Below are 15,084 nucleotides of genomic sequence, written 5' to 3'. Positions count from 1 at the left end.
AAATCAAGGGTGAAGGTATTAAAGGTTCTCTGGGCATGGTGGCTTGTGCCTATAATCCCAGCATGTTGGGAGACTGAGGCAGAAGGATCGCTTGAGCCCAGGAGTTCAAGACCAGCCTGGGCAACATAGGGATACCCTGTCTCTACAGAAGTAAAATAATTAGCTGGGAGTGGTGATACCTGTAGTCCCAATTATAGTCTGGGCAACATAGGGATACCCTGTCTCTACAGAAGTAAAATAATTAGCTGGGAGTGGTGATACCTGTAGTCCCAATTATTCAAGAGGCCAAGGCAGGAGGATCGCTTGAACCCAGGAGTTCAAGGCTCCAGTGACCTATGATTGCACTACTGCACTCCAGCCTAGGTGACAGAACAAGACCCTGTTTCTTAAAAAATATGTGGGTGTGTGTATGTGTGTATATATATATATGTTGTTAAAGGTCATGTGAGTGTGTGTGTATATAGACATTTTGTGCTAAAAATTGCAGTATTCATGTGAATCTTGTTTCTGTTCTGTATATCGCTTTATTGGTTTTAGTGTAAAAATTAGATTTTTAAAAATTACTCCACAAAGGAAGTGCTGCTTCTCTTACCAGGGCACCTTCTATGTTGTTCCCGAAGTGCCCAGTTTGAGAAGCACTGTTCTGAGCGGTTAAATCCTGTCTTTATCCTATCGATCTGTTAAGTATTGTAACCACCTCAAAGTTAATGAAGAATGAAAAAGTGACAGGGTCGCAACAAGAGCGCAGTGAAGAGAAGAGAGGTTTTCTTCATCTGTGGAAAAAGTAAATGTTTGGATTTTCTTAATTTTGATTAAATGAAATAATTTTAGAATCCTAGAGTTTTAGGAGTTTTTGGACATTGAAGATTTTCTAGTTGGCATGGTTCATTGACAGCCGTAAGTGAAGCCAGGAGGTTATGCAGTTCATTTGAGGAAAGGTATAACCAGAACCTGGGTATCTTTGTTTTACCCCTCATCTCTTCTAAATAAAATGAAAAAAATTAGCTTTATTTCTCCAGCCTGCTGAACTCCTAGCCCCAAGCATTCCTCCCACCTCAGCGTCCCAAAGTGCTGGGATGACAGGTGTGAGCCACCACACCCAGCTCCTTTTTCCTTTTGAGTGACATTTCTGTAACTTTTTATTGTGGGGAAAAATAACAGATGCTTAAAACCAAGTAGCCAAAGTTAAAATAGAAAGTTTCTCTCTGAGGTTAAAAAAAAAAAATTATTTGGATTCACATATCCATGGGGGGGAGCCACAAAAGTTATCTTGATTACTGAGATTGTACTATGTAGATGGGTAGATTTTTGTTTCGTGTAACCACTATTTTTGTATCTAAAATCAATAAAAAGAAAATACAGAGGAAGCGTATCTGGAGATCTGATTACATACAATTTTAAATGGTATGCCACAAACAATAATAAAACAATTAGGATAAACAAATTTAAAATTCAATTGAAAATGAAGGGCATAAAGAGAATATGCACCAAAAAAGAATTCTAAGGGGCTAAGAAACACAAAAACTGTTCATTCAACCTGATAACTAAAGAAATGTTCATTTTTTTAAAAAAGATACTAGTTTTTACTGAAATAATGGAAGACTTTTTAAATGATGTCATTTAGTTATTGTAAGGATGTGCTTGATTGTATGTATAGCCTTTGAAGAAGAAAAGTAATATGGCTTTTAAAAACATTTATATTCATTGATCCAGTAAATGTTCTTCTTAAGTAAAAGTTTAATCTGAGAAATGCACAAGCCTTACATATATCATATATGACTGTTTCTCATAGTATTATGGTGAAAAATTAGAAACAATTTAAATATCCAGTAGCAATTGAATGATTAAATTAGTGTATGCCCATGTTACGAATGTCATGTAGGCATTAAAATTATGCTTTTGGAGAACATTGAATGACCTGGGAAAATGTCAATAAGTAAAACCAAATCTAGATTATAATAATATATTATGCATGAACCCAGTTTTATATAGGAAAGGTATTACAGGTATGTAAAAATCGGAAGAATAAGAACTTCACTGGTTATTTATAGGAGGGGTTATTGTAGGTAACTTTTTTTAAACTTTAAATATTTTTTTAATAGTATTTTAAATTTAAATATTTTTTAAGTATTAGTTTAAAAACTACTCAGCTCTGCCCTTATAGCCTGAAAATAGCCGAAGACGATATATAAATAAATGGGGATGGCTATGTTCAGTAAAACTGTATTTACACAAGTAGTCCACAGGCTAATTTGTTTTCCTTATAAGTTTGTTACTCCCTGCTCTATACTCATGTAATTTTGCTTCAGAAAAAACTATGCTAAAAAAAATCTGAAATGTCAAAAAAAAATGTGTACAAAGATGTTTGTAATGGTTTCTTAAAATGTAAAAATATGGAAACAGCTTATATGTCCAACATTAATGGATACTTAAAACAGGATCTTTCTAGTCAGTGGAAAATTATGGCGGCATCAAAAATTATGTGGTGGAAGCAACCCAAGTGTCCATCAATGGATGAATGGATAATGTGGGATATACACATAGTGGAATATTACTCAGCTTTACAAAGGAAGGAAGTGTGCTACAACATGGATGAACCTTTAGGACATTATGCTAAGCAAAATAAGCCAGTCACAAAAAGACAAATACTGTATAATTGCACTTACATGAGATACTTAGTCAAAACCATAGAGACAGAAAGTAGAGTGACCCTAGGTGGGAGGATTACTTGATCCCAGGAGTTCCTGACTAGCCTGGGAAACATAGTGTGACCCTGTCTCTACCAAAAAAAAAAAAAAAAGAGAGGGAGAAAAGAGAAGAAAAATTAGCCAGGCATGGGTGGCATGCGCCTGTGGTCCCAGCTACTCAGGAGGCTGAGGCAGGGGGATCTCTTGAGCCCAGGAGTTCGAGACTGCAGCGAGCTATACTTGTGCCGCTGTACTACAGTCTGGGAGACAGAGCAAGATCCTGTCTCAGAAAAAACATAGAATGGTGGTTGCCAGAGGCTGGAGGAAGGAGATCGTGAAGAATCGTGTTTAATGGGTATAGGGTTTCAGTTTTACAAGATGAATACTGGAGACACATAGTGGTGATGGTTGCACAGCATGAAGGCATTTAATACCACTGACCTGTACACTTACAAATGGTTAAGATGGTAGATTTTATGTTATGCATATGTTGCCACAACAAAAAAAAAAGAAAGAATTATGTATATGAAGAGTTGAAGTGCAATTTTATAATAAAAATTTTTTAAATATGAAATAGTGCATATATATATATACATAAATGATCTGAACAATGCTTACAAAATATGTACTTGGAAAAAAGATGGACAGGAAATACCGCAGAATGGTATTCTTTTTGTTGTCAGAGAAGTATTTAGTAAGTTGCACTTGTGATTTGACTAAATTGTGAAACTTTATTTTCCTCTTATGAATAAGCTTAATTTTGGTGTAATTATATGAAGAGTTAGTTGACCTTGGATTATTTTTGCCATGAATATTTTTATTATAGATAGTTGTATACATCATTTCTGTAATGCTACTGTTAATTCTTCGTTACTAATGCATGCATATTCTGACAGTTTTTCCGCATCCTAAGTAGCTCTACAATTAGGAAAAGAGGGGGCAGGTACATCAGGAGGGAGAGACTAGTAAGTGTGCCTTCATCTCAGGAATCACCCATGATGACTTTGCTGACTTGTTTGATTAGCTTTTTTGGAAAGCTTTTTGTGCATTTGGGGAACTGGTTATTTTGCTGCTAGTTACTCAGATCTGTTTTTTCAGGGAAAAGTAATTGCCGTTTTTGCCATTACTTCTAATCGCAAAATTAGGATTCAAAAAATTAGAAGTAATGGCCAAAACCGCAATTACTTTTGCACCAACCTAATAGTTGAAGATAGTAGAAGTGCAATATTGGGCCTAGCTTAGCAGACTCTAAAATTTAGACGTTGTAAGTTTATGGCATGTTCTTCTCAGATAAAAGTGTAATGATAGATCTGCCACAAACTGATTTTGATTTGAGGCAACTTATTTAACATCCCAGAGCCTTGTCTTTATTTTATAATGGAAATACGGCTATTGATTTTTAAAAGTCATCCCTCACATCATGAAGATTTAATTAAAAACATTTATGAAATAGAGAACTAAAGTCCTCTTTCTCTAGCCTGGCTGCACACAAAATAACTACTGTTAACTATTAAATACAACTTTTAAAAATTACATAAATCAAGGAGTGAAACTCTTCTTTGCACACTCCGTACTTCGGCCGACAAACAGATGCACGCACGTTCCCCCAAACATATTTCTCTCAGCTGTCTTACTGTTTTTAAACAAAGTCATGCCATATGTTCTGGTGTGCAATTTTCGTTTACTTTTACTTTATATATAAAGAATATTTTTCCACGTCATTACCAGATTACACACTTTTTTCTTTTCATGGCTGTGTAAGGTTCTGTTGGTACACCATAATTTATTTAGCCATTGCCTTAATTAATGTACATTAAGTACACCTCCAGTTGTTTGTTTACGTACTTAAAATATGTAGGGATAGCATCCTAGGAAATAGGATTTTTAGATCATGAATATATACATGTAGTATTTTAAGAAATACTAACAAAATTTCCTTCCATAGATTTTAGTTTTTACTTCTACCAGATATGAGAACCTGGTTTTCTATGCCATTATGAGGGCCAGATGTTACCAATCTATTATTCTTTATTCCAATTGCCTTTTTATTTCCTTTGTCCATTTTACTATTAATATTTTTCTTACTGATTTTTTAAAATACTTTGTATATTAGAGATAATCAAGTATATGCAATATAATTACCCATTATGCTGCAATTTTGCCATAAATGGAATCATTCTATACATGGTAGTTTTATTTTGACCTCATTTATGGATCTCTCTGTTCCTTTTTAAAGGCTTCAAGGTGCCTGGGTTTGCCGTAATTTGTTTAACCTCCTTTTGGCATTCATTTGGTTGTTTTGATTTCTTTTTGCTATTCTAAATAATACTGCAGTGGACATTTTCATACATACATCTCTATATATTTGTCTTTTTATTTTCTTACGATACATTCCTAGAAGTCTAGGTGAAAGATTGTGTACCCTTAAAATGTGACGTGTTCCTAGATTCATTTCTAGGAAAGTTGGACCAGTTCATACTGCCACCAGAAATTTCTGAAATAGGCATTTAAATTTAGGATGTGGAATCTTTGAGCTCTAAGGTCCGCCAGCACTTAAAAGCTTGAAACTAGTACCATGTAGTATATTTTTGTACGTACTCAAACCTGTTGGTTTATTCAAAAGCTACAGTAGCAGAATTTGGGAGATACAAATGTTCTTTCTAAGATTACAGTCTGTATTGTTTTCATTACAAAGAAAGTTAACTCACACCTACAGTCTATAAGTACTCGTGTGTTAATCTGATTTTAAGTTACTGTATATTAATAGCATAAATATGTATCTCTTAGTATATAAGATGCTCTTAAGAATTTCTACTGTATTTATATTCTAAGCAAGCAGAAAGTGTTTTTAGCATATCAGTTCTGCTTTATATTCTTTTATGTTTAATACTTTTTCTTCCCCTTTTCTATAGTATAAAGGATGAAGAGGAGCAGATGTGTCCTATTTGCTTATTGGGCATGCTTGATGAAGAAAGTCTTACAGTGTGTGAAGAGGGCTGCAGGAACAAGCTGCACCACCACTGCATGTCAATTTGTATGTGGCTCTTTTTCTCTCTATGCTTATTCAGCACAGTTGCTCTCTGAGCTAACTATGTTATTTAAGAGTGTAACATGGCTTGAAGGGAGATTGGTGAGAGAATCAAAACAGTATATCTAAGTCCTCTGTGAAGAGTTTTCAGCAAGTGGGAATGTAGGATCTTTAGGAGATGACCTATGTGAGCAAAGAAACGCAATAAAGTGTGACATAGGTGATAATGGAAGGAAGTGCATAGAATTAGAAACAGTTTCAATCTGGAAGGTATACATGAAGGGAAGGAGGTGGAAGAAGACCTGGGCAGGCATTACAGAAAGGCTAGCATCAAAGTAAGGTTTGGAAGGACTTTACCTGGTAGTCAAACAGGGCAGAACGTTTGGAAAAATAGTAATATTAACATTGGAAAAATAGTAATATTAACTATTAATGTTAATAGTAACATTATCAGAATGAATAAAATAGCATTTGCAAATCAAAATCATTTAACCTGCTGTGTGTACTTGCTTTCAGATAAATGTTTATTTTTGAGGTTCCTTCTATATAAATCCTGTAAACTAATTATAAACAGTTATGAAATATAAATAATGTTAAGCATTTACATTTTTGTAAGCTTTTGTTTCTGTAATTTTTCAGGGGCAGAAGAGTGTAGAAGAAATAGAGAACCTTTAATATGTCCCCTTTGTAGATCTAAGTGGAGGTCTCATGATTTCTACAGGTAATAATTTTGAAATAATGATATGTATATGTTTAATTTTTTTTAATTTCTCAAAGTGTGGTTTAAATCTGTTAATTTTTTTAAAGCAAGTTTTGTTATTTTTCATTTTAGCCACGAATTGTCAAGTCCTGTGGATTCCCCTTCTTCCCTCAGAGCTGCACAGCAGCAGACCGTACAGCAGCAGCCTTTGGCTGGATCACAAAGAAGGAATCAAGAGAGCAATTTTAACCTTACTCATTATGGAACTCAGCACATCCCTCCTGCTTACAAAGATTTAGCTGAGCCATGGATTCAGGTAAGTAGTTCTTTTTCATTTCTCAAAGAAATATTTATAGATCAATTAATGTATTTGTCTCCTTCCCTCAGTTGTTTATAATTTAAAAAATACTGTTGCTTGCCTTCATCATGACCTTTATTCCTTTGGAAATTTTAATGTTACTTTTGGTATTAATACTATACTGCTTGTTATACAGCTTCAACTTCAAAACTTCCTTGTGGTTTCACTTCACGTATCTAGAAACATCTTTTCCTGAACTAACAGATATACAGGGTTATTCAAGGATAGAAGGATAGGAACCAGAACCCTTCAGTGCTAACTTCTCCCAATGTTTAATCCCCATTCCTGCCAAGAATTTTTATCATGTTTCTTATTTGCTGCCATTTAAAATTAATTTCTCCTTTCATATCCTAATGGCATACAATGGGTGCTTAATAATTGCAGAGCAGATGAATAAGAAAAAATATGTGATAGTTACCTTGAGTTCATCATTTTGATTTGTAAGAACAGTTTTCCATCCCTTTACCATCTCTTCTGATTGAATGCTTTTTCATCCTCAGTAAGTAGGGCTTTTTTGTCAGTTGGTTTGTAATGATTTTCTTGGTTGTTGAATGCTTAGTCTATTATTTTTTAAATGTAGGATCTAAAACCAGTCAGGTCTGTACCAGACAATAATGAAGTAAAATAGTTATTTTCAGTAATCTGTTAAATTCTGTTGAATTAAATTTGTGAACAGATGTATTAACACATTGAGCTTATATATCATTAGGATTTGTTTCATTTTTCTTTTGTGACCATTATAGTCCTGCACCTTTGGAATTCTCTTAGCATATTAGCAACCCATTTATGAATCTAATAAAATCTGCAAAAATATTAAACACATATTCTTGTATCTAGTCCATTAATGAAATTTAATGAAATATTAATGAACATAGGTCCTCACCTGCCCTTTCATGACCCATCAAAGAACTCTCAAGTTGATTCTGAGCTGTTAGATTTCATTCTTTCAAGGATATGGTCTAGTTTGTTTTGCCTAAGCTTTAGGTCAGACTAGGCTCTATATTCCTAGCTTTTTATTAAGCATATTAGGTAAGACAATTAAAACATAGGTAGTGGTACACTACTTAACAGTACCAGAAGCTCACTATATTCTAGTTGGTTCATTCTCCCATAATATCCCTTTATAACAAAACACATGTAAATAAGTATGTCATGATCCATTTTTCCAAAAGTTGTGTTTATTCATCTTTAATATTTAGACATTTTTCACATGATGAATTATCTTAGGTATTAAGCTTGCTTTTAGCTAATTGGCCCATAAAGCGTGAAGGGAAAGACCCTTCACGCTTTCCTCACTGTAGGGACTCTGGCTTCTGGGGCATGGGATTGACGACGGTAACAGCATGTACTATAACTCTGTGTCTACCGTTTTCCTTTGCTTACTCGAACACAAGCCTTTTTTCTTCAGTTTGATTTGTCCACTCCGTTCGTTTTACAGTCCTACCTGTTTTGTCTAGTTTTTTAAACCTTTTTGTACAGACAAAAACTAATTAAATGTATTTTACTTACTGCTCTTGTCTGTAAGAGAAATACTCTGTATCTCTTGAAACCTTCTCCTGGTGCCTTTTTTGATCTCTTTTTTTTCTTTTCTTAATCTTGCTCCAGTTTTTCTCTTTAAACTACCTTAATATGAATACAGAGTTGAGGTTTTCCCTTTTTTTTGGCGTTTTGGTAAGCATGGGGGACAATAGAGGCATAGAATGTATGTATAGCCATCTAATGACTTAATGGAGTTTATTATTAATTTTACCTGAACTAATAAATATTAATGACTTTGGATAATTACCAGTTAAACCTGAGTATAAAATTCTTCCTTATGATGTTTAAGTGGCTGGATATATTTGAAGTTGTGAAGGATGGTGAAGATTTAAGAAATGCCCAGTTTTTATGTAGTAATCAAAAATGATGCTAAACTCAAAATACTCTGGGTCCATAAGCTTTTCTTTACATTGAATTCATTGTGTGTGTTTGATCCAGGTATTTGGAATGGAACTCGTTGGCTGCTTATTTTCTAGAAACTGGAATGTGAGAGAGATGGCCCTCAGGCGTCTTTCCCATGATGTCAGTGGGGCCCTGCTGTTGGCAAATGGGGAGAGCACTGGAAATTCCGGGGGCAGCAGTGGAAGCAGCCCGAGTGGGGGAGCTGCCAGTGGGTCTTCCCAGACGAGTATCTCAGGAGATGTGGTGGAGGCATGCTGCAACGTTCTGTCAATGGTCTGTGCTGACCCTGTCTACAAAGTGTACGTTGCTGCTTTAGTAAGTAGCTTTATTCCATAATCATATCATTATGGGTTTGGGGTTTTTTGATGGTTCGTAGTGTTTTTAAGATACAATAAAGCTACTTTACCTAATTTTGGAAAATCCAAATTTTATTTTTGTTCCATAATTCCAGGAAATTACAATTTTTCTTTTATTCTGTTTATTTGAATTTTACTGGTTTTATGATGTATGTCCAAGGTTTCTTATATGCTATTTCACTGTTTAGTTTCATTGTTTTAAAGACTTTCCAGGGGTATCCGAGGGAGAGAATACAGTTATGGTTTCTTAGTTTCTGTTTCTGGTTGGGACAGTAAAGCTCCTTCGTCATCCTCCTTTTCCGCTTATCCCTAGAGACAGACTAAACACCATGGCTTCAGACTGCTAAAGCCTAAAACAAATCAAAACAGAACAACAACAAATAGGACAAGCTAGACAAGCTTGCTAATTTTTAAAGACTTTTTTAGTATCTTGCTGTTCATATCTTTATGTTTTTCTGAGCAGATACCTTATACATGACCAAATTAAAAATGCTTTTGGGGATGGCAAAGTCATCAGTGTTACTCTGATTTTTAAAAAAATTTATCAGATATTAAGGAAGATATGTTTTTAATAAACATTTTGATTTTTAATAAAACACTGTCATGTGGAGATTCAAAAGCCTTTTCAAAGAAAAGGGTTCCATGACATAGATCATTGAATTGCTTTTTCAGTTTAACTTGTTAAAAGTTCTTTCATGAGTGGAATAGAGTGACAAGGAGGTAATTTAGGAGTATCTGTCTCTTTAGAATAGGGTTTCTCAACCTCAGTACTATTAACATTTGTTAGATAATTATTTGTTGCAGGGTGGGGGAAGAGCCAGGAATGTTGTCCTGTGTGTACTGTGGCAACATCCCTGGCCTCTACCCATTAGATACCAGGAGCAAACCCACCCCCACCCAGTCATGCCCACAGTCATGACAACCAAGAATGTCTCCAGGCATTGCCAAATGTCTCCAGGGATCAAAACTGCCCCCAATTCAGAACCACTACTTTAATTCTTATCTGGTCTGTTTTTAAAATTCATGAGTAGTCTGTAGGCTTCCCCGGAACCTCAGTCTTTTTCTAATCCATCCTCTAACGATTGGGCCTAATGAATCTTCTTGACAGGTAATACAGCATGACAGTAATGAACATGGGTTTGGAGTCACAATTGAGTGATCTCATAATTTATCATTCCAGCCACAGTGCTTGCATAATGTGCTGGTTAAAGTTGGACTAGCCTAGGCAATCTGAACACATGATCAAGATCATAGAGACAGACCTGGATTCAAATTCTGGTTCTCCCTTTTGCTAGCATGGTGACTTTACGAAGGTTACTTAACCTCTCTTAAATAAACTTCAGTTTTCTCACCCATAAAATAATGAAAATACCTCTTAGATTTGAAATTAGATTATGTAGAAACTTTCAGCTGTATGCCTGGCACATTGTAAGAACATGAATAGTTATCATTATTTCTTAAACACAAGTTTGATTATCCCCCAACTTGTTTAGAAACCTTTAGAGGTTTCTGTTTCTTCAACGACATCCCTAAAGCATATTCTGTGGAAGTTTGGCAGGGTTGTGAAAACCTGAAAAAAGAATCCTGTATTCAGTTAAGATTGGTGAACACTGGATTACACAAGGATAACTAGGTCTGTTGACTTTTGAAAGACTTCTAGGATCCTTCAGTAAGCTAGTGTACATTGTGAACCTAAAGGATCAAAGGGTAGAATGCATTGTTTCCCAGAGTTATTTTGCTACAGCCTGTTTCTTCACGTAGCATCTGGAGGGACCAGCATACTGTAGAATAAAGACCAATTGGCCCAACATTTTGCCACTTTCTTACTATTTTCCAACACAAACCTTCAGGCATACTTGACTAAATAAAATCCTCTTTTTGCCAGTTCCTTTTCTGCAAAGCCTTTGCCGTGTTACTCTTTTTGTGCGCAGTGTAACTGCCTTACTGTCATGGTTGTTTCTTCTTAAGTTAAGACTGTTTCCCAACTAGCTTATGAGTTCTTAGAGCACAAAGATTGTATAAAGGATACCAGGCTCCATGAAGGCAGAAATGGCTTCTGCTCTTAAAGCTCACCCTTTCCCTTTCCCTTATGTCCCCTTCCTCTTGTCTCTTCCTTTTTTTCTTCTCCCTCCCTCTCCATGTATAATTGTTTTTTTTTTTTTGCTGAACCATTTGAGAGTTTTTTGCAGGCATCGTGACACTTTCTCCTCAAATACTTAAATATGTGTCTCTTAAAACCAAATACATAATTCCATTTGTTCTTCCATATACAGTCAGCACATTAACATTAATCACAATACTGTTTTGTACTATAAAGTTTATACTGAAATCTCTCTTGTTGCCCAACAGTGCCCTTCATAGCTAAACTGCAGACTTTATTCAGATTTTACCAGCTTTTCTGCTGTTGTCTTTTTTCTGTCCCAGGATCCAATCCAGGATCCCACAGTGCATTTAGTCACCATGTCCCCTTAATGTCTTCTCACCCATGACAGTTCCTCACCCTTTCCTAGTTTTTAATGACCTCGACAGATACTTTCAAAGTATACTGGCCAGTTATTTTGTAGAATGTCCCTCAATTTGGGTTTCTCTGATGTTTTCTCATGATTAGATGGAAGTTACATATTTTTCACAAGAATGCCACAGAGGTGATAGGCCTTTCTCATTGCATCATGTCAGTGGGTACATATGTCCATGGCTTTTATTATTGGTGATGCTGTCAGTTAAGGTAATATCTACCAAGTTTCCCTGCTGTAAAATTAATATTCATAGATATCTTGTGAGAGTTACTTTGAGATTATGCAAATATCCTATTTCACCTCAAAATTTTGTCCACTGATTTTAAAAACATCTGTGGATCTTGCCTATAGCAGTTATTACTACACCATTAAAAATGGTGCTCTCATGGGCACAGGGAGGGGAGCATCACACACCAGGACCTGTCAGGGGTCAGGGGCTAGGGGCGGGATAGCATTACAAGAAATACCTAATGTAGATGATGGGATGATAGATGCAGCAAACTACCATGGCATGTGTATACCTATATAACAAACCTGCACGTTCTGCACATGTGCCCCAGAACTTAAAGTATATTTTTTTTAAAAAATGGTGTTCTAATGGTGATTTTCTGTTTTCCTCATTCCCTCTACATTAATTGGAATTATTCTATAAAGTAGAGCTTCTCCGTTTATGTACCTACTCAATTTTTAATTTATATCAGCGTAGGCTCCTGGGTATTCCTTTTGTTCTGTGGGTTGCAACCCAGTACTACCATCATTTGTTTTGTTGCTCTAATTATTCCAGCGTTGACCATTGAGAGCCCTTTCAGGTTGGCTCCTGTTCTTTTTCTTTTTAAAAATAATTTTTTTTAACTTTACGTCTTGAAATGAATTCAGACTTCTAAAAATTGCAGAGAAAAGAGTTCAGAAAATTCCTTTCTACCCCATTCATTTATTTTGTTAGTTGTTTGTATCATTACAGACGCATGGGATTCTTACTTTATTCTATGGGTTATAATCTATTCCTATCTTATTTTGTTGCTCATATTGTCTCAAATTAGGCCATTATCTCTGATGCTTTTTAAGTGTACATAAACTGACCTTCAGATTTTTTTCCTCAGAAAACACTGAGAGCCATGCTGGTATATACTCCTTGTCACAGTTTAGCGGAAAGAATCAAACTTCAGAGACTTCTCCGGCCAGTTGTAGACACCATCCTAGTCAAATGTGCAGATGCCAATAGGTAAGGCTTCATTGATGAACCACTTCAAACCCTCTTGTCTTAAAAGTGCCTCGCAGCAAGCCTCACACCTAGTGAATATCTGATACATTTTATTAAATGACTCTTTGAACATTGTCTTTTAATGTGAGATTTAAAATGGAAACTCAGTACTTGAAGCTCTTAAGGACTGGGGGAAAGAACTACTGGCAAGTAAAAGCCAGGCAAACAAACTGCATGGATCTCCACATTATTGTATTGTGATTTATTCTCTTAAATAACATTCATAATCTGAAGTACAGTTGGTAAGAACTGTAGTTGACATTTATATCCATAAGGTATAATCTCATGGGTTACACAGGATAGGAACCAGTAAGATCATTACACCTGTATATGCCTTATTATCAGGATAAAAAATTAACAAATCCATCTCATTATTTTCAGTGTAATGGAATTTTACTCTAATTATGACAGTTTTAGTCAAAAAAATTTTAGATTTTATATATTCCTGCAATATCCTTGAAAATTGACAGGGAACAAGAATAACCCTGACTGGAAAGAAAAATATGAAGTAGAGAATTGAGGTGCAGTGACAGTAAAGATGAGTACAAGCCATGCTTTTTTCAGACCAGTAGTTCTCTTTTATTTTCCCCTTCCATAAAAGAGGAGGGAAAATTTTCATTTAATAATCACAGCTACTGTGATCAGTTATTTGGTAGTTCCTATTTCTTTCTATCCCAGCAGATCTTGGTTAGCAGCAAGTGTTGAATCTCCCTTGTGTTGCCTCTTCCATTTCACCCATTTAGAGCTCTCTCAGTACCACTTTTCTCTTCCTCTGCATGTCATAATGACTGTTTGCACAGGGTCTCAAAAATTAGATACCTACCTTTAACGAATTTCTCATCTCATGAAGTCTGTCTTTTGCCTCTGTCGTTTTCTCTATAGATTGAAAATACTGGATGTTTTCTTGTTTCTTAGAGAAAACATTGTATATCTGTAAAATATGCAAATTTAAAAATTTGCAAAATGCATAGGAAAAGTGTCATTTTTTAGTATTAGAATAGGTATATTTCCGAGACTTCAGTGTTCTCATGGTATTTGTTGTGCTGCTTGCTTTTTGAAACTTTAAAGTTAGGTTGTTTACCTGGTCACCTGAATGACTGAACATAAGAAATACTGTAGAGAGATTTTATAACATTCAGACCTCATTCTGCCTATGTAAGGAAATGGAGAGTTTTTGGATGGGAAGGTTTTGTTTTTAATTCAAGAGCTTCTTAGTAAAAGTTCAGAAATCAAAATGTCAAGGTCTTTGTTATTTCTTTTAACAAAATGTAAGACTTTTATCTAATTTGGTATTTAAATCAATACTAAGAGCCATTGTTGAAGATTCTGTGCTTAACGTAGAGGATATGTTAAATTTACAAAATTAGACCTAATAAATGAGTATTACTATTTATGGTGACATTGTTCATGTGATTTTAGTGGTGGAAAAGTAAACACTCCTGAAAACATCATTTCTCCACTTTTTCACAAGGCCTTGCATTATGCCTCTAATATTGTATAGTATTTTAGCCAAGATCCAGGATTGATGTTGCTTTTCCTTTGCTTTTTAGCCGCACAAGTCAGCTGTCCATATCAACACTGTTGGAACTGTGCAAAGGCCAAGCAGGAGAGTTGGCAGTTGGCAGAGAAATACTTAAAGCTGGTAATAACTTTTCACTTAAAATGAATATGGCATATTTTATCATGTTCCTCAGCAGCCTTGTCTAATCTCATAATCTCTCATGAGGCAGTTTACAGGATTTTGAAGTAATTTTATAAATTGATTAGATTAGAAATGTGAATTAATCTGAGAGAGAAATTCTTGAAAATAGTTCAGAATATTTTTGTTGGCCTTATACCATTTAATCATGTCTTGTTTTAGATTTTAATATCACTATTTTTTAATCACTTATTTTTACTTTCCTTTTTGTAGGATCCATTGGTATTGGTGGTGTTGATTATGTCTTAAATTGTATTCTTGGAAACCAAACTGAATCAAACAATTGGCAAGAACTTCTTGGCCGCCTTTGTCTTATAGACAGACTGTTGTTGGAATTTCCTGCTGAATTTTATCCTCATATTGTCAGTACTGATGTTTCACAAGCTGAGCCTGTTGAAATCAGGTGATTTTTCTTCTGAAAATATATAACATGTATCTTTCTGCCCTCCCTACACCCTCCTCAAGAATGACACATTTTAGATTCATGAAAGACTCAGAAAATACAGAGCATAAATAGGTTGCTGATACCTTAATATTT

The 15,084-nt window shown here is 35.1% G+C and overlaps 1 protein-coding gene across 1 annotated transcript in view; it reads left to right on the top strand.

Annotated features, from left to right (window-relative positions):
* The window catches only part of MAP3K1 (mitogen-activated protein kinase kinase kinase 1), a 77,278-nt gene that overhangs the window by 48,839 nt on the left and 13,355 nt on the right, over positions 1-15,084 (top strand). Inside the window, exons 7-13 of the mRNA XM_050794656.1 lie at positions 5,600-5,721; positions 6,355-6,436; positions 6,548-6,731; positions 8,751-9,029; positions 12,687-12,808; positions 14,398-14,489; positions 14,760-14,949. Of these exons, the coding sequence (XP_050650613.1) occupies positions 5,600-5,721; positions 6,355-6,436; positions 6,548-6,731; positions 8,751-9,029; positions 12,687-12,808; positions 14,398-14,489; positions 14,760-14,949 (1,071 nt within the window). The remainder of the gene's footprint in view (positions 1-5,599; positions 5,722-6,354; positions 6,437-6,547; positions 6,732-8,750; positions 9,030-12,686; positions 12,809-14,397; positions 14,490-14,759; positions 14,950-15,084) is intronic.

Source organism: Macaca thibetana, chromosome 6 (assembly GCF_024542745.1).
Source record: "Macaca thibetana thibetana isolate TM-01 chromosome 6, ASM2454274v1, whole genome shotgun sequence".
In the NCBI taxonomy this organism is placed as follows: domain Eukaryota; kingdom Metazoa; phylum Chordata; class Mammalia; order Primates; family Cercopithecidae; genus Macaca; species Macaca thibetana.
Note: the sequence above shows the minus strand (reverse complement) of the source record. Positions and strands in the feature narration are given on the sequence as shown.